We start from the raw sequence: 18,251 nt of genomic DNA, 5'->3' as shown, positions 1-18,251 counted from the left end.
AAGGTGCGACGGGTGCAGTTGCACCCGTCGCGAATTTCAGTGTCTGCAAAGCAGACACTGAAATTCTTCGTGGGGCCCTCTTACGGGGGCCCCTGCAGTGCCCATGCCATTGACATGGGCACTGCAGGGGCCCCCAGGGGCCCCGCGGCACCCCCTACCGCCATCCTGTTCCTGGCGTGAGAACCGCCAGGAACCGGATGGCGGTAGGGGGTGTCAGAATCCCCATGGCGGCGGAGGATTCTCAAGGGCAGCGGGAAGTCGGCGGTACACCGCCGACTTTCCGTTTCTGGCCGCGGCTGAACCGCCGCGGTCAGAATGCCCAGCGGTGCACCGCCAGCCTGTTGGCGGTGCTACCGCCGACCTCCGCCATGGCGGTAATTACCGCCAGGGTCAGAATGACCCCCAGAATGTCTTCTGGTAATTTCACCTGTAAGCGCTTTATTAGCCCTCTGAATGTATAACAGGTCATTTAGAGTGGTTGCCAGTAGGTAGTTATAGTTAGGTCTTCTTTTCCATAGTTGAAGCTTTTTTTGATTTGCTAATAACTTCGTCCGCGTGTGACGAATCTTCACTAAACTTTGAAAAAAAAAAGTTCATCCACCTCAGCTCCCCCCTGGAAAGTTTTGGGGGATCCATCAAGCAGGCAGTGACAAAAAAGGGGGGGCTCAAAACATAAAATCCCCATGTATTTTCCATAGACTTCTTTAGTTAAAGCTACAGCAAAAACGACTAAACAGAATTACACCAAATTCGTCAGGAAGCTAGATCTTAGTCCGCAAAATATGCTTTTTGTGATCTGGTGTAAATCCGTTCAGTATTTTTTGAGAAACTAAGGGTCAAACATAATTGTATATTTGGACAATTTCTGTGACTTGCGCAAGAGCTCTAATTTATCAAATAAAGCATTATGATCGGCCCAATAAGGTTTATTTTCCTGTGGGCCATCTCGCTCCTGCGCTAGTCTCACTCCTGCGTGAGCGAGTTCTGTTCTGTAGAAGTACAAAAAAGATATATGAGGACAGGATAGGGATACCATGATCCCGAAGGCTTCATGGGTGGAACCCCGATAGACCCCCCATGGACCAAAAAAAAAAAGGCAAAAAAATGCTACAATCCTGAGAGACTTTTGCGGGATCTAAAATAAAATGGTGGATGGGCGCTGTTCTACATTATAAGCCGAGGGGATCCTACCCCTGGGGCAAAAAACTATTTATTTGGGGAGGGGGTCCTCGTGTCATTACAGTTCCAAGGGAGCCCACTACCAGGGCCAATATATTTTATGGGGAGGGGGCCTGTGTATCACCCCCCAATGCTTCATGGTCCTCAGAGAGCCCACCTCCAGGGCCGACATTTAGCAGGGGCAAAGAGGGCTGCACACCCCCTGAGCCTGCAGAGGAGCCCACCACCAGGGCCAAAAATGTATAATAATATGAGGGGGCAGCACAGCCCCCCTTCTGTGAGCCTAAAAATGCCACAGGGAGCCCACCCTTGGGACTCATTATTTTAAGGGAGGGGGCTACTCCTCCCACCCAAAGCCACTAATGGCCATGTGGAGCCTAGCCCAGGGGCAAAAATATATAATATGAGGAAAGGTGCAGTGTGGTCCCCCTCCTCAAGCCTTGAAAGCCCATTGGGGAGCCCACCCCGGGACCTGGGAGAAGGGCTGCATGTCCCCTGCCCATTTCAATAGGTGCTGGACCCCGGGCAGTGGCCCTGGGGACAAAAACGGACTTGGGTGGGGGACTATGTGCCCCCTTGTGTACTTTGCAGGGCCCTGTGGGGATGGGGTCCCAGGGACTGAAATTGGCATGGGGAGGAGGGCTGCATGCCCCCTTCCCATCTAGAATGTGTCCGAGCCCTGGGGGGTGCATCCCAAGGGCTGAAATCAGCCCGGGGTGGTGGGGCCGCATGCTGTGTGCGTCTGAGGGTTTCTTCTAGGTGTGGAAAGTCATTACTTTATGTTAAAGAAGACCTAGAAATCCACTTAAAAACAAAGGTTAAAGTAATGTTATAGTTAGTTGTAATAAACATATGTGTTTTTGATTTTTTTTAAAACCTTAGAAACTTATTGAAAAAAACAAAGATTAAAGTAACGTTATAGTTAGGTGAATTTCTCAGTGACAACGTTAACATTTTCAACTAAAATGGCATTAGAATATGAGAATATATATACCTTTATACATACATAAATGTGTGTATGTCCATATATATGTACATATATATATATATGGACATACATATATAAATATATATAAATAAATACACGTTTATTCCACCACCATCAAATCAGGAGGAGTAATGACAAAGGCAGACGGATTTCAACTAGCGGCCCTTCTCAATGCCTTGAGACACTGAGCCACCATTTTACATTTTAAAGTATCGCCTCTCTCCTTATCTCCAAACACACACAATGGACTGTCTAGCTTAAAAGTGCATCACTGTTGAAATCGAATGGGTGCCATCTTGTCACTAGCAATATGTGTTCAACCTATAATTCATCACATTATAAACTCGTCATTCCACAATTCCTGAAATAATTGTATATACAAAATACATATGACTTGATAATCGATACTGACGTCTTATCTTAATCCACTGTAATAATGCTCATACATGTTCTGCACTTAAATATAGAATATAATTACAGAAATAAAATACACTATAGAAATAATATACTGTACAAATCCTACAGCTGCCGCATTCAATTACCAATTTAACCCACTTAGTACAGCCACATATATGTCTCCCATCCTATTCATTTTTACCAGTATGCCCTGAATGGGTGATGAAAATAATAATATGGCCAAATGTTGATTGTGTGGGCACCATCTAATCACAGGCAGCCTATACAAAGGTAATTTGTTGATTATATCATAATACATGATCCCACCACTGCTCAATTTATTCAGCGCAAATCACTTAGAAAAAATCCTCCTTCATGTACTCATTTGGTTTGCATCATTGATGATTGACCGTATTGCTGCCTGCTCATGCTCATGGTTAATAAAATATGAAATTCAAAAACAAAATCAAAATTTTCACGCAGCATTTTGGTAATCACCCTATTTAGGGAGGCACGATATACTTATCTCCAATTTAACTTGAATTATTATTTTCTTGGAGGCTTGATGCCCTGGATGGGCTTGTTCCTACCTCTTATCCAAACAACAGTGCAAATCAGACTACAATACCTTTCAACCTATGTGTGTCCATAGTTCCTTGTCTTTATTGAGACCGAGGGGTGCCATCATCTTCGGCCTGATGATATAGCGTGACTCTAGTTGCCTAATTTTCTTTCCTCTATCCCCTCCTCTTTCAACCCTGCCAACTTGAAAAAGGCAAAAGTCTCCTTGATGTTCCTGGTGGAAATGCCTTGCCACAGGGTAGGTGGAATTGTTATTTTTAATTGCCCTCATATGCTCTAATACTCGTTTTTCTGGCAACATGAATTGTGCTGCCTACATACTTTTTCTCACAAGGGCAAACCAAACAATAAATTACAAAATCAGATTTAAAATTCAACACCTTTTTAATCTTCTGTTTTCGTTTTTATGCTGGAACTTCAAATTCCTTTGCCTTACAGCTATGTCTGCAGGCTTTTGCACTTTATGATTTTTTGTTTCTGCAAAGTGACAGTGCACTAACAGTGCTTTGCTTATATGTTATCACAAGGGAGCCCTGGGGTCTAGGGCCTGTGGTACTACCCGTCTGCAAAATGCCCCAATTTGTCTTCTTAATATTATTGTAGTATTCCTTTGATCCCTCAAAAAAGTTAGCAATTACCCATGGGCATTGTTGTACCTCATCTTGCATTACATTTTCTTGGCGTGCAACAAGTAGAGCCTCCTCTCAATTGTTCATACCTTCTGGGATGCTTCTTCTAAAAGCTTTTTAGGGTATACCCTTTTGAGGAATCTCAAAATGGCTTCCTCCTCTGCTTTCTCATATTCCCAGTGGGAGGAGCACTTACGTCTCACCCACAATAGTTCTCCATAGGGTATGCTTCTCACCAAAGTGTCAGGGTGTTAGCTAGTTGCCTGTAGTACAGAATTGCCTGCTGTGGGATTACCATACAATTTAGTGTGTAACCGGTTGTCCTGGACCTACACTAATAAAGCTATGAATGAAACGTGGACATCACTGATCTCACTGGTATATGATAAATTCAAATCATTGATGTTCAGCCTGGCAATGTGCTCATCAGCTGATTGTCAAGCCCCCTCCTGTATTATGAACCGGTCATTCATAACACCACCTGTTCCACCCAGTTATCATTTATTTCAGCCCAGGCTATGTGCTTCTCCCACCAGCTCACAAATAAATTTCTGTAACTTGGGGCGAAGCACATGGCTGTAACCTGCTGCTGTTGGTACAATTGTCCTGCAAAAAGAAAATATTATTGTGCAAGCAAAATTATATCATCTATAAAAGCACCCTGTTGTGTTCAAAATATTTGAGAGGCCTACTCTTAAAAAAGAATTCTATTGCTTTCTCTATAATTCTCATAAAGTCAGTGGTGTTCCTGTCGTATGAGCTGAGGTCTCTTACAAACGAAAAGAGGAAAAAGTCAATTCAAATGGAAACATTCTCCAATAGGCTATTTTTTGATGGAACAATGGGACAGCCTGGGGGATTCTTGGCATTCTTATGTATGTTCAGTATATGATATATGTGGGAAACATTAAAAAAAATTAAACTGTTTAGTTACCTGTGATGGAAAATCCTCTTAATGTAAAGGTATGACTACCATGAATACTTACCATGTAATAACCCCCAATGTAATCACTGCAAAATAAAGGTAGCATACCTTCCAGTTCTGTAAGAGGTGTGTGATGTTGATTTCCTAACTACAGGAACTTGAACATTCTTGTAAATTTCTTTTCACCATCCTTGTTCATTGGTTACCTAGTTTGTGCAGCATGGATCTCATTTCTAACCATTTTATCACTTTTTCTGCACATTCACTAATGATCAAGTAAGATTAGAGCTTTAGGCGCTGTAGGTTTGAACAAGTTACTTTAAAGTGCAAAGGCGGTACTTGTGTCATGGTTTCTAAGAAACACGAGCTCTAAACCTCCTTTCAGAGGAGTGTTTTTTTTAGCCTTTTATGTATATTATTTCCAGCTTTACTAACCCACAGCAAATTAGTGCAAAGTTGGTCAAGTCTAATAAATGTATTGCTTTGAACCTCTATGTGTAAAATTGTTTACCACATATGTTTTGGGTAATACTATGCTTTTGGCTATGTTGAGGTTAGCTACAGTCCACGTTTTGGAACAGACCTTCATTCCTAGTTCCCATACTTGACTGTACTGGGGTGACTATTAAACCACTTGCAGTATTTCTTTAGAAAAATAAAAATGTGAACATTGTGGCTGGTATTTCCTGATAATCATTTGAAGAGCCATCCAGAAACCTTTCTGTGCTGTGATTTGGAGTTGCAATACAGATAGCAATACATTTCTTGACAGATCATCAATCGTAAATAAGTATAATTTCTAAGAATGTGTTTGAAGCCATACTCAAAGAGTATAGAATGAAGCCTGTGACTACTGTGGTTTGTTAGCTTATGTGTGATTGTGTGAAATTTAGAGGCTTTGATAGCAATGAATCTGGCTGCCAACAGTGATTTGGGGAATCACAGACACCAGGCATATGTGTGTGAAAAAAGGCCACTTTATTGGGAGCAGCTGCACTTCCACAAAAACCTTAGCCTTCGCCTTACAAAAGTTCTGTTCTCACAATACAACAATTCAACTATATAACCCCTTTTCATTCTTGACCTTGTAATCCTTGTAATTTCCTTTGACTGTTTAGAATGCTTGCTATCCTTAAACTGTTTATTTTAGTATAACCCTGAACCTGTAACTAATCTAAATTCTAAAGCAACATTTACTTCCTGTCTCATCCATGTATGCTGTTGTCTACCTGTTCCCTATTAACCTGGACTGTCAATTTCAACAACCCTAAATGTCTGAGGACCATGGCAACTTGCCTGCCCCCACCACCCAGAAACAGGCTCTCAGACCTTTTCTGCTCTTCCACTAGGGAATGTTTAATAGTTGTTTCAACCTGTCCCTCAACTGGAAGAGATAAAGCTCCATGTTCATAAAGGACAAGTGCACCCCATCCCCTCTGAAAAACTCAAGTTCTCAAATTGTAGGTCTGTATGCTCCAATGCTGTGATCCCTCTATTCTCACAAAAAGCTCTAATTTTTTATTGATCTTATGCCTGGTCCGCTCAATTACCACTGGCTCTTGAGCTGCTGCCATACCCTCTGTGGTACAAATGCTGGGTAGATGATATGGCCGGCACCCTACTTCCTCTGAATTTCCTGCAGGTCCTTTTTCATAGCCTTAAGTACCCTCAGCTCCTTTTCCATCATTAGGTCATTTTCCCCCAAATGAATTAGCAGGATGGCCGGGCACTGGCCCCTCGCCATGCATCTAATCAGGCAGGGCAACAACTCTTTCCACCGCACTCCCCCTTTCCATTCCAATAGCACTCTGTATAGTTGAGGATCCAGGCCAAAATTCCTCCCTTGGCTGCTTCCTCTCACTTGCCTCTGTGCCCATTTTATGAAAGTGTGTCCCACCAACCAGATAACCTGTTGGACTCTGGGCCTGGCACAGACCCTGGAAGACACAAATAAGAAATCAGAGACTGCCCCAGCACACATTATCGTTGTCAGCGCGCACATATCGCTGATAGCAGTCCGACCTCCACCTACTTATGCACATATCATCCCTGCCCAATTACTGCCCTCCGTGACCATTGTTAATCTAAATGAATGGGTACCTAATCACCACACCTCTACACCCAGGCTCCTAAGAGCCTTGCGCATGATTGACAGAAGTTGGAATGCTGTAGCCGGCTTTCTGGCTTTATGTCTAAAGACTAGGCCCACCGACACCGGTGCTGCTCACGTCTTGGATCCCTGCAGCCATATTTGTATGCTTCCTTGGCTCATTTGCACTTCCTCCCATACTAGTCCCCTTTCCTCCCTACTCCCCAGCATCTCTTAAACTCTGAAAGCCTCGAAAAACATCCAGGTCATTAACGTGCTGAAAAGTAGTCTCCTCACTGCTGCAGCATATAGTCGTGAGGGATGCGAGAATCTACTTCAGTGAATCCACTGTAATCAGAATCCTCGCAGGTCCTCGCACCTTACTCTGGCCCATGCCTCTAAAATTCTCCTCCCGTCGAGGGGGAGTATCCCCACAACATCTTCCCCATAAATGCTATTCCTGCTAGCTTCCCTGCAATCGTAAGTGTAGGACCATGCTTCTTAATGATGGAATATTGTGAGGGTGGAATCTTGGGGTGCTGGGATTCCAGGTGGAAGAAGGAAGGCAGAGAGGAGCAGAGCGAAGGTGGAGGCTTGAAATGTCGCTGGGGGATATATGGATTGTTATGCTGTCTTCTATGAAATAAAAGATGAAGAAAATGAACAAGAACAACTGTGTGATTCCTACATAAACTGGGGACGAGGGTTATTCTGTGCAGGGGGCAGAAATTACTTATAACCCCCAGCGACATTTCAAGCCTCCACCTTCATGATAGAAGATCAGAGGTTTACTGTTAAAAAAGAGAAATGCCAGTTAAGGAAAAGTTGTGTGAGCTACTTAGGACATGAGATTTCGGCTGAAGGCATTAAACCGAAGAAAAGTATAGTGGTGGCAATTAGAAATGCTCCGAGTCCTACCAATAAAGATCAGTTGAAATCATTTTTAGGGCTGGCAGAATATTGCTCAAAATTTGTATGCAATTTTGCGGAACTTGTAGAACCTATGAGGATTTTATTAAAGAAGGGAGCAATGTTTGAATGGAATGAGGATTGTGAAAAGGCATTCAAGCAGATTAAGGTGTCCATTTCAGGAGCTCCAACTTTAGGTCACTTTAATGTTACGAAAAAGACAATTATATTTACTGATGCCAGTAACGTGGGCCTTGGGGCAGTACTCATTAAAGTGATAAATGGTGATGAAAAAATTATTGGCTTTGCTTCACGCAGATTGCAAGGGGTGGAACGAACCTATTCTGCCATAGAAAAGGAGGCATTAGCTTGCGGTTGGGGGATAAACCACTTCAGGTATTACTTGTGGGGGTTACCCTTCATATTAAGAACAGATCACAAACCTTTGTTGCAGATTTTTAAGTGTGGTCGAGGATTGGAAGGTAGTTTAACTCCTCGCATTTCCAGGTGGTTGTTGTCTGTTATAGAGTTCAATTTTATGGTGGAATATGTGAAGGGACAGAAGAATGTGATTGCAGATTGCCTGTCATGACTACCTATTGAAGGACGTGGGGATGGAGAACGAAGTGATGAAATGTGTATCGTGCAGTTAGAAGCGTTCCTGATTGATGGAGAGCTAGCCCTAAGTAAGGAGGAATGGGATGAAGCTGTAAAAGATGATTCAGAATACAATAAGTTAAAAGAACTTGTGATAGATTAGAATTTTGACATAGTGGAGGATGACTTGAAGAAATTTTTAGCAGTAAAATATGAACTATGTATACAGGGAGGAAAGGTTCTGAGAAGAAATAGAATAGTCCCACCGATGAAATTGAGGAAAAGATTGGTAGGAATTGTTCATGAAGCACATTTGGGCAGAAGTTCGACTAAAAGAAGGTTACGGCAATTTTACTGGTGGCCTGGGATGGACAGAGATGTGGAGAAAGTGTTAGAAGAGTGCCAGGCTTGTAAAAACAGTGATAAGTCGAAAACAGTGAGGGAATTTCCTTTAGGCCAAGTGCAATTTCCCAGGGCACCGTGGGAGAAGCTAGCGTTTGATTTAGTAGGACCAATAGAGAGGCTGGGAAGAAGTAGTCGCTTTGTCATGGTTCTAGTGGATTATTACAGTAAATTGTTCCGTATCAAATGCACTGAGCAAATTACTACGGACAGGGTGATTGAATTTCTTAAAGATTCATTCTTGGAGGAAGGGATTCCGAAGATTTTAGTCACTGACAACGGTGTACAATTAGTTTCAGCTACTATGACCAAATTTCTCAATGGGTTAAGGATAAAACATTTAGAGAGTTGCATTATTTTGGCCTCAGGCTAATGGTCTAGTTGAGAGAGTGAACAGAATTGTGGTGGAAAATTTACAGTTGTCCTTGGCGAATGGGTTGAATTGGAGACATGAGTTGGGCAAAATATTATGGGCGCATAGGATAACACCTCATTCTGTGACGGGCGTGTCACTTTTCATTGCTCTTAGAGGGAGAGAGCCGGGGACTAAGGAATCTCCTTGGTGGATCAGTGAGAAAAAGCAGGAAGGTGTTGACCAGGAGAATTTGCAGGCAAGGGTCATGCATTTTCAGAAGAAGAACAAGATGAGTTATGACAAAAGAAGGGGTGTTAAATTTGCTGAAGTGAAATGTGGAGATCTTGTGGCAGTTAAGAAGGTAGGAATTGTAAGAAAAAGTGACAGTAGATTTCACGCACCACAAAAAGTGATTTCGTAAAGAATTCTGTGGTTAAGTTGGAAGATGGTAGGGAATGGAGTACAGGAAATTTGTGCATAGTTAAACGGAAATAGTTATTGATAACCATACATTTTCTTTCTAACTGCACATACCAAGCTAGAATAATAAATATCTTGTAGTGTGTTGGTAGTAATATTGTACATTGTCATATGTTAACAAAGATATTGTTGAGGAATGTATTGTTTAGAAATTTATTATATGCTAATTCTCGTTTTCTGTTTGTTCTCATTTAATTTCATGTTTCTCCTTTCTAATTATTGTAATTAAATTATAATTAGAATTTTTTGTAATTCATAAGGGGGAAGATGTGTAGGACCATGCTTCTTAATGATGGAATATTGTGAGGGTGGAATCTTGGGGTGCTGGGATTCCATGTGGAAGAAGGAAGGCAGAAGCAGAGAGGAGCAGAGCGAAGGTGGAGGCTTGAAATGTCGCTGGGGGTTATATGGATTGTTATGCTGTCTTCTATGAAATAAAAGACGAAGAAACTGAACAAGAACCACCATGTGATTCCTACATAAACTCTTGACTGCCCCCTCTCTATCAGTCCCAGGATGAAATGAACTACGTCCTCCACCCTTTCCTATTCTTCCTAACGCTTCTGTGCCCAATGTCTCAGGAACTCCTGCCATGCCTGCACGTATGCCTCGCTCGTGGAAACAAACTGAAGGAACCTCTGTCTCCTACAGTCCATAGCTGCAGTGGCATCTGTGCCAAGAAAGGTTCTGCTGTTGTGACCAGTCCATGGAAGCTTTCCCACTGTGAACGAGACAAAGCATTTGCAACATCATTGTCCACTCCCAGAACATGTCTCGCCTTGAAAGCTATGTCATGGTGCAAGCAACCCAGAACGAAAACCCTTAGCAACTGGAGCACCTGGGGGTCCCTGGCCGACTGCCCACTAACCACCTGGACTACTTCCAAGTTGTTCACCCTGAATACAACCTTCTTCACTGCTAGCAGATCCCCCAATACCAAAACTGCCCCCACCAAAGAGAATAGCTCCAGGAAAGCAATGCTCCTTCTACCCCCAAAGCCCCCACCCCGCACTTCCACTCTTGGGGCCACTCCTCCATGCACTACTTACCTTGACAGTAGATGCCAAAACCTTTCCCACCGGCTACATCTGAGAATATCTCTGCATCCCAGTCCATTTCCTGCATGCCGGCAAGGGTATTCCATTGAACGATTCCAAGAGGCACCACATGGCAGATACTCTCATACACCTGCCATTAGATGGGCATGGTGGTGCAGGAGTCTTCTCCCTGACAATACCAAATCTAGGCGCCTACAGAATGTTCTACCTGCCCATACCATCCTGCACGCAAAGTTCAAATGTCTCAACAATATTTGTATTTTTTAGACAGTGACTTTTCGCTTTCCTAGGATGTCCTGTAACAGCCCTACCATGACCCTCTTCTTGTCCTGTGGTAAGTAAACCATCATTGCCTCAGAATTAATTTCAATTCCCAGAAATGTCAACACTGCACTCATCCCCATCATTTTATCCGTGGCTAATGGGATGCCTAGCTCTGCCATAATGACCTGGAATCTGTTCATCAAGGTTGTAAATTGATCCGTGGCCACTGCGCCCACAAAAAGAAATTGCTCAATAATGTGTAATGTGTCTATGGCCTGTCTCCCTAATGAAGATCGAATGTAGAAGTGTGCTGAAGCATTCAAAGAGAGCACACAAAACGGAGCACCCCATCAGTAATATCTTGTCCACCTACCAGTAGCTGTCAAATTGTATGCCCAGCAGCTCAAAGTCATCAGGGTGTAGTGTCAGCAAAGAAAAGAGGATCTAATGTCACTCTTCGCCATGAGCACCACCTGTCGGACTTCTTCCACTAAGGCCATCGCCACATCCACTGAGGCGTAAGGCACTGCTACTTGGTCTTCTGGTTTAAAGTAATTGACAGCGTTATCCTCTGGCCATGAAAGGTGTTGAATGAGGCTAAACTGACCTTTCTCTTTCTTCCGCACCATGCCGATGGGCGAGACTATCAGGTTCTGCATGGGCCAGTCCATAAAAGAGTCTGCCATGCGACTTTCCCTCACCTTTTCTAGCTTGTCCCGCCCCACCTGTTTTTGCCCGCCACAGATTTGAGGTTTTCTACCCAGAGGCGCTTCCTGGGATCCATGTATCCCAGCTGAAAACCCCAGCTGAACCCCTCCCACAACAGCTTCGCTTCTTTCCTGTGATCGTATTGTGCCAACCAGAAACGTAACCTCTTCAGATTAACTGGAGTACAAGCCTTTTCCACCAACGCCATGTGTTCCCCTATCGCCCTGGAAATTCAGTTGCCAAATGTTCTGCTGACTCCCTCCTCCACCTTGCTGTGGCTGACCTTGTGGCCCAGCCACCCACTCCCGCCTGTATTACTGTAGCAGTCAACCAGTCCATGCCTGCCCACACACTTGGAACATTCGTGACTAAACTTGCAGAACGTGCATGTGCAGAGTCCCCTGTTAAAGTCCAAGCATGTCCCCTACTTGGCTAGGTAAGACGCTAGCCATGAAGACCATCTTCCCGAATTTGGTTGGCCCCATGGTATGCTGCCACAGATTGGAGTCAATTTCCCTCCTCTGCACCTAAGGGTCCAGCACCAGACGTGCCCAAAATTCCTCATCGTATTGGACCTAGGCATATCCCCCGTAGTTTATGTGCACTTTTCTGATTATGTGCATGTACTTAAAGAGTGCCACAGAACTCTCGGGATACTGATCGCAATACCAGTTTGCAAAGATAAGGAATGGCCATCTCGTACTCCCCCTCCTTGGACCCCTCTTTAGACCTTAACTCCCTGTACAATGGCTTCAACATCTCCACGTACTCGCCCTTCCAGATTTTTTCCTTAGTGGCTAACATGAGATGAACTGGGTTAGCTTTGCCCATATATGGGAGCTTATTCTGCTTCAATTCCTTGCTCTCTCTCGGCCTTGGCATCCCCTTCTGTCTTGTTGGACCTCCCCCCCCCAAGTTCCCTTCGATCCCACTCACTTCCTGTCCCGCTGCCTTCATGTCCCCCATGACATTATTTGTCTCATTGTTCCCGGCTGACTTGATGCTCCCGGCACCCTGACCATCCCCACACCGGCTTCCAGCACACGCACTCCTTTCCTTAAGCAGCCATTTGGCTCTTTGGCCTCCACCGCCACTGATACCACGTTTTCTTTGTTATACCCAGAAAGCTCCACTGGTGCCAAGGTCGATAGCCACTCTGGTGCCGTCCGTCTTGCCATTTCCATCATCTGCTGTGTGCTCAGTCCACTGATAGTCCTCTGCTTTGTGGTCCCGCACCGCCCTGTGGCCATACCCCCCCCCCAACGTGTGGCAACCCTGACTCCCCAGAGCTGTACCTCCCATCCCCAAAAGAGTGTGCCTTGCTGAGATCCCCAAACCTACCAGTGGCGCGGGAACCTGCACCTCACTGAACCATGTTTTTCCATCAAGGGCATTTCATCCATCACCTCCCACCCAGCTGCCTGCACTTTCTTATGGGGCCTCCTGCCCTCCCTCCTCCCTCTCTATGACCGCGCTCCCCGCTGCCTGCTCCTCCCTGCTGTAGCTGCTCTCCGAACTGGTGAGCGGCCCACCAACTCACCTCTGCGCTGCTGCATTCCTGTCTCTGAGGGGTGAGCAGGCTAACACAGTCGCTGCTACCCCCTCCGATGCTCGACATGATGGCCCTGCGCCCATCAGGGCCTCATATTTAATTAAGTCAAGGCGGCCCACTTCTCTTAGCAGGGGCACCGCCTGCTCAGTCTTCATTGCTGCCGTTGACATGTTCAGTCACCACACAAAGTGCAACTTAATGAAAGATACACGTCTGTTCCGTTAGCCCTGCACTGCACAGCTTATATCAGCCGTGATTATTAATCACTATGCTAACTAGGGAAAAAAGGCCCGCCTCTATTCTAGCCACTGTCTCACCAACAAAAGGGTGACCACACTAGAAAATGGCCGGCTATATATCCCTGGGCTACAAAGTAGCACACATAGCTCAGAGCAGTCGCGGACTGCTCCACTTCCTCAAACCACCCAGGAGGAGACCTCCCGGTGGTAGGTTGCCCCCGCAAGACTCCCTAATGCGTACGTTAGCATTCTGGCTGTATGGTGCCATAGTAAGAGACCCTCATCATAATGTCACTAGGCAATGCCTGGACCTAAATTCTTCAGATGTTGTCCTGCTAAAATTAGGGATGGTACAGCCAGATGCCAGGTATCAAAAATTAAACCATGCAAAGAACATGTTCTTCGTGAACCGTACTAATTTATAAATAACCAAACTGCTACTGCTACTCCTACTAATTATTATAATAAAATAACAACAAAAACTATAAAATAATATTAGTATTATTGGCATTATTAGTTTGAATAGTAATAGTATTAATAGAAATAAATTAGAAGCAATATTTTAGCATTAATAGATGTTACCTCTATTATTATAATTATAATACTTTTTTACATCACTCTTTTTACTACAGACTACTGACTCTGGCCTTGTAATGCTGCAAATAGCAGCTGTTAATCCATGTTGAAGGATTTGATTCATTATAATGTAACTGCATATGAGATCAACATAAGCCACATAACTCTTGGTGTGACAGGCTTTTCTCAGATTTTATCCAGAAACTATTTCATGCTTGTACCTTCTCTGTTTAGCTCCCAGAGAGTGTCGAACAGTCTGGTTTAACTCCGACCACCCCAGCGCGGAAAACAAAGAAGACAACGAGACACTCGCTCACATCAGAAACAAGTATCCTGGGCAGATGTGCGAAGCTCCCATTAGCATTGTAGCATCAACATGGTCCGGCCTGTTACCATACCTCACCAAAGATGTCATCGAGTAGTAATTATCATAATTTTTTTCCATTGTGTTTGCCTGTTATCTTGTATGCCAGTACTGTGTGGGGAAAAACAGATAAGAGCTCTCCTGACAATTTCAATATCGAACAATTATTTTATATACAACGTGCAGAGCAATTGGTTTTGGTTGAAGTAACTATTCTTTGTTATTGCATTTGAACTACAGCCTCCATGTTCTCCAAAGCACCCCTCTAGGCACAAAAAGAGGGCCCCACTATGCATGCTTTTCATAGACATCACCCCACCAAAATGCTGGGGTAGGCGAAGTGATAGCACACTGCCTCTACTCTCACCTGATGACTTTACACAGAAGACACTCTTATCCCAGCCTTAGCATCCCAATGGTCTCCTATCTGGTGCAGAGTAACTATGGAAAGGGCATGGAATGGAAAATCTTAGAACCCCCTTAATGCTGTCTTTATGACCCGTGGTACCAAAAGGGACACAAATTGTAACATACTACCCCAGGCTTTCCTAGTTCACATACATGATGCTTTTAAGTAGTGGTTCGCAGCTCCTCCGACACCAAGTTGACGATAAGCATAAATGATTTAAACAGAAAAGCACCTCCAAAGTGACTCTGATATCCCTAATGCTTGGCTTTATTTGATAACAGCTAGCTCTTGGACTCTCCCTTGTTTATGAGAGTGGAATCTGCTTCTTAAAACTTTTGAAATTAAAGGTGTAGACGGAGTCATTTTATGCGTGACTGCTGGACAAGAACTGTAAAGGCATGAGTAGCACCTTTGTGTCCCATGCACATCTGCACAGTCACCTCAGTTGCATGTTTCAAAAGACAGTTGGTAAGAGGGATTAAGTGTGTGCTAAGAGGAATTGCGGGTGGTTATCTCTAGTGAGAGATAGTAGCATGGGCGGTTTCTCTTTTGGGGCTGGGGGGCTACACTCCTCGGAAATTCCTACACATTCACATAAAAAATATTAAATAGATCGATTTATTTAGAGATACGATTATCTGGGCTGTCTGTCCCAGGCTACCTGCCCCTCCTCGCTTTAAAGCATGAGATGGAAGCCAGGCAATAAATCAACTTTTTACACTATGACGCACGACACAGGGCTGACCGCTCTAAAGCCCTTCGTTTCCATTGAGGTCTATGGCAATATCCACTATAGGCCACTGAAGCTTTTAGCGTCATGATTTTGGGTATAGGAGTCTTCATCCTTGCGTTAGGGGAGCTGTCTGTCATTAGCAGGCATAAATCCCACCCTTTCCCCATTCGTCATGCAGTAGAAGTGGATGCAAGCACGTGTGATTTAGTGCCCTGCCTTTGGTAATGGTAAGTGTTATAATGCCAATCGTGTGTTGTTTTTATTGTACTGAGACCGCTTGTCACGCATACCTCCCCCATGTGACACCACAGGCCCTGGCTGCAGATCACTGGCTCCTTTAGAAGCAAAGTTGCTGAATTTGTTCCTCATGAAACTGTTCCAAATGACGAGCATGGCTCTTGCTCCCTAGCGAAATGGATCCAAATATCCGAGTCAAGCGTAAGGGGAGAAATACATGCTTACAGTAAAGGCTGTATGGTGTTAAAGCTGGCCTTATCTTCATGCCCTTAACAGTAATGCCACAAACAATGATTGATATGCGAACAATGAATGTTAAAATGTGTGCAATGTGTGTCAGTCACTTAGTTACTCTTACTTCACATGTTTTACTTAATGTTGCATTCCTCAAGAGAGTTAGCTGTTTCATCATGCTGTGTTTCTGTGCGTTGAATTACTCTTGCATAGTGCATACTTTGACTTATGTCAGGTGTTTATGAGGGGCGTCAATTGAGAGTGCTCGTGTTGAGGCTGAAGGCAAAGCAAAGTGCCTGACAGTGGGTTTGGCTCTGCTGAACACACAGAACAATGGTCATGTATTCCTGCTGCACATTAAATTCAGTGGTAATGTGTTTTAAGGAGTGCGTAGAGGTCAACGTATTTAGAACGCAAAAGCAAAATGAAATAAGTGGCTTAAATGTGAATGAGTGCAGTGTATGTTTGAGTTGGTAAAATGAGAGAGAGGCGAGGAAGTGCATTCAGATGAGAGTGAAAAGAGGGTGCTGAAGAGGAAAGAGGGGAGGTTGAAAATGTGCAGATGGATGAGATGTGAAGAGAAAAACGGCATACATATCTAATGTAAAGCACACATATAACTGAAGGCCATACTCCTTCCATAGGCCTCAATAATATTTAATTCACAGTCTCACAATTTTAGAATTGAAACATTTCCAACGTTAATCATTTATAACTAATCATTGTTCTTACTCATTTATCTTAAACAGCTAACAACCATTGACAAAGCCAAAATTATTGACAGGTTTTAGGTGTATGTCAGTTGTGTTATTTTTCTGGATGCAATAACATCTCAGAGCGAAACCAAAATACTAGCCGGGTGGCACACTATAGAAATCACAGAAGTTTATTTTACAATTTCCCTTTTAGAGAGCCCCCACTTTTTCATCCTACTTAAAGACCTGTCTGCACATATTTCTATATGATTGATTGCAGCCAGCAGCTGTGTTGCCTCGTTAGAGCATTTTCTTCCAAAGCTTGCGCTCCATGCAGTGCAAGACACTGCACAAGCACACACTTTAATGGGCCTGAAGTTGCCGCAGTGTATAATTTGCACATTAAAGTAACTGTTGAATATATTAATGGAGTAATATATGGGCAATTTTTAATGTGTTTAGTATTTCAAGACTATGGGGGTCATTAAGACCGTGGCAGTCGGCATTAATATGGAGGAAAGTACTGCCAACAGGCTGGCAGTACTTTTCTCCATATTATGACATTGGCGGTTTGGCTAAAGCCAAACCGCCAATGTACCACACCGACCGCTGGGCTGGAGACTTCACTCTCCAGCCCGGCAGCCATCACTTGCCCGCCTGCAGGATTATGACCCTGCCTACTGCCATGGCTTTTGTGGCATTCTTGCCGCCACGAAAACCATGGCGGTAGGCACTATCAGTGACAGGGAATCCCTTTTCTGTCACTGATGGTTTCCCCCCCACCCCTGCCTAGCCAGACCCTCCTTCAAACTCACCCCTCCCTTCACACACACGCATACACACACCCATTCCAACATTCATCCACACATGCATACATTCATTCACACACACATCCACACAAACGTACATACATACACACAGACACGCATTCACACAACTCAAAATACACACACCCACACATCCATACATGCACACACACACAACACGCAACACACACCTGCATACACGCACACACAGACATATACAATACACATACATACCCACACACAACACGCCCTTCTCTGTCTGAGCACCCAACTTACCTGTGTTCAGGGGGTCCTCTGGCAGGAGATGGGACGGGGCGCTGCTGCCAGCAGCAGCGTCAGCCAGCAGAACACCACCAGGCCGTATTATTCTCATAATACAGCCGGCATCAGTCTTCTGGCGTGGCGCTGCTGCTGGCAGCAGCGCCACCTTACGGCCATCCGCCGCCATGGCCACAGCCGGATTTCCGCCATCCTTCTGGCGAAAACCCGGCTGTGGTCATAATACAGCGGACGGCTGGTAGCCGCAGCGATGGTCTTTTGGCAGCCGTCGCCGCGGCGGTAGATGGTTTTTACCGCCAGGGTCAAAATGAGCCCCTATATGTTCCTGCTGCTTTATAAACTTTGCTTTCACGCTAAATTAATTTGCTTTCAAATGCACCATTTGTCAATCTTTTTTCAATATTTCCTTGGGAGGAGAACTCACCTTGGACTCCATGTTTGTCCATTTAGCTTACTCGCTTCACTCACTGCATAAAAGTCAGACCCAATTTTTGCGTCCCATCACTTACAAATGTCACCAGCCACCACTGGATAGTAGCTATGAGCTCCATAGGCACCATAAAGGT

General features: G+C 44.3%; 1 protein-coding gene across 1 annotated transcript in view; it reads left to right on the top strand.

The window, feature by feature from the left end:
* LOC138302077 (mucin-5AC-like) overlaps positions 1-18,251 on the top strand; it is a 263,254-nt gene that overhangs the window by 193,678 nt on the left and 51,325 nt on the right. Inside the window, exon 9 of the mRNA XM_069242465.1 lies at positions 14,163-14,349. Within this exon, the coding sequence (XP_069098566.1) occupies positions 14,163-14,349 (187 nt within the window). The remainder of the gene's footprint in view (positions 1-14,162; positions 14,350-18,251) is intronic.

This window comes from Pleurodeles waltl, chromosome 6, assembly GCF_031143425.1.
Source record: "Pleurodeles waltl isolate 20211129_DDA chromosome 6, aPleWal1.hap1.20221129, whole genome shotgun sequence".
Taxonomy (NCBI): domain Eukaryota; kingdom Metazoa; phylum Chordata; class Amphibia; order Caudata; family Salamandridae; genus Pleurodeles; species Pleurodeles waltl.
Note: the sequence above shows the minus strand (reverse complement) of the source record. Positions and strands in the feature narration are given on the sequence as shown.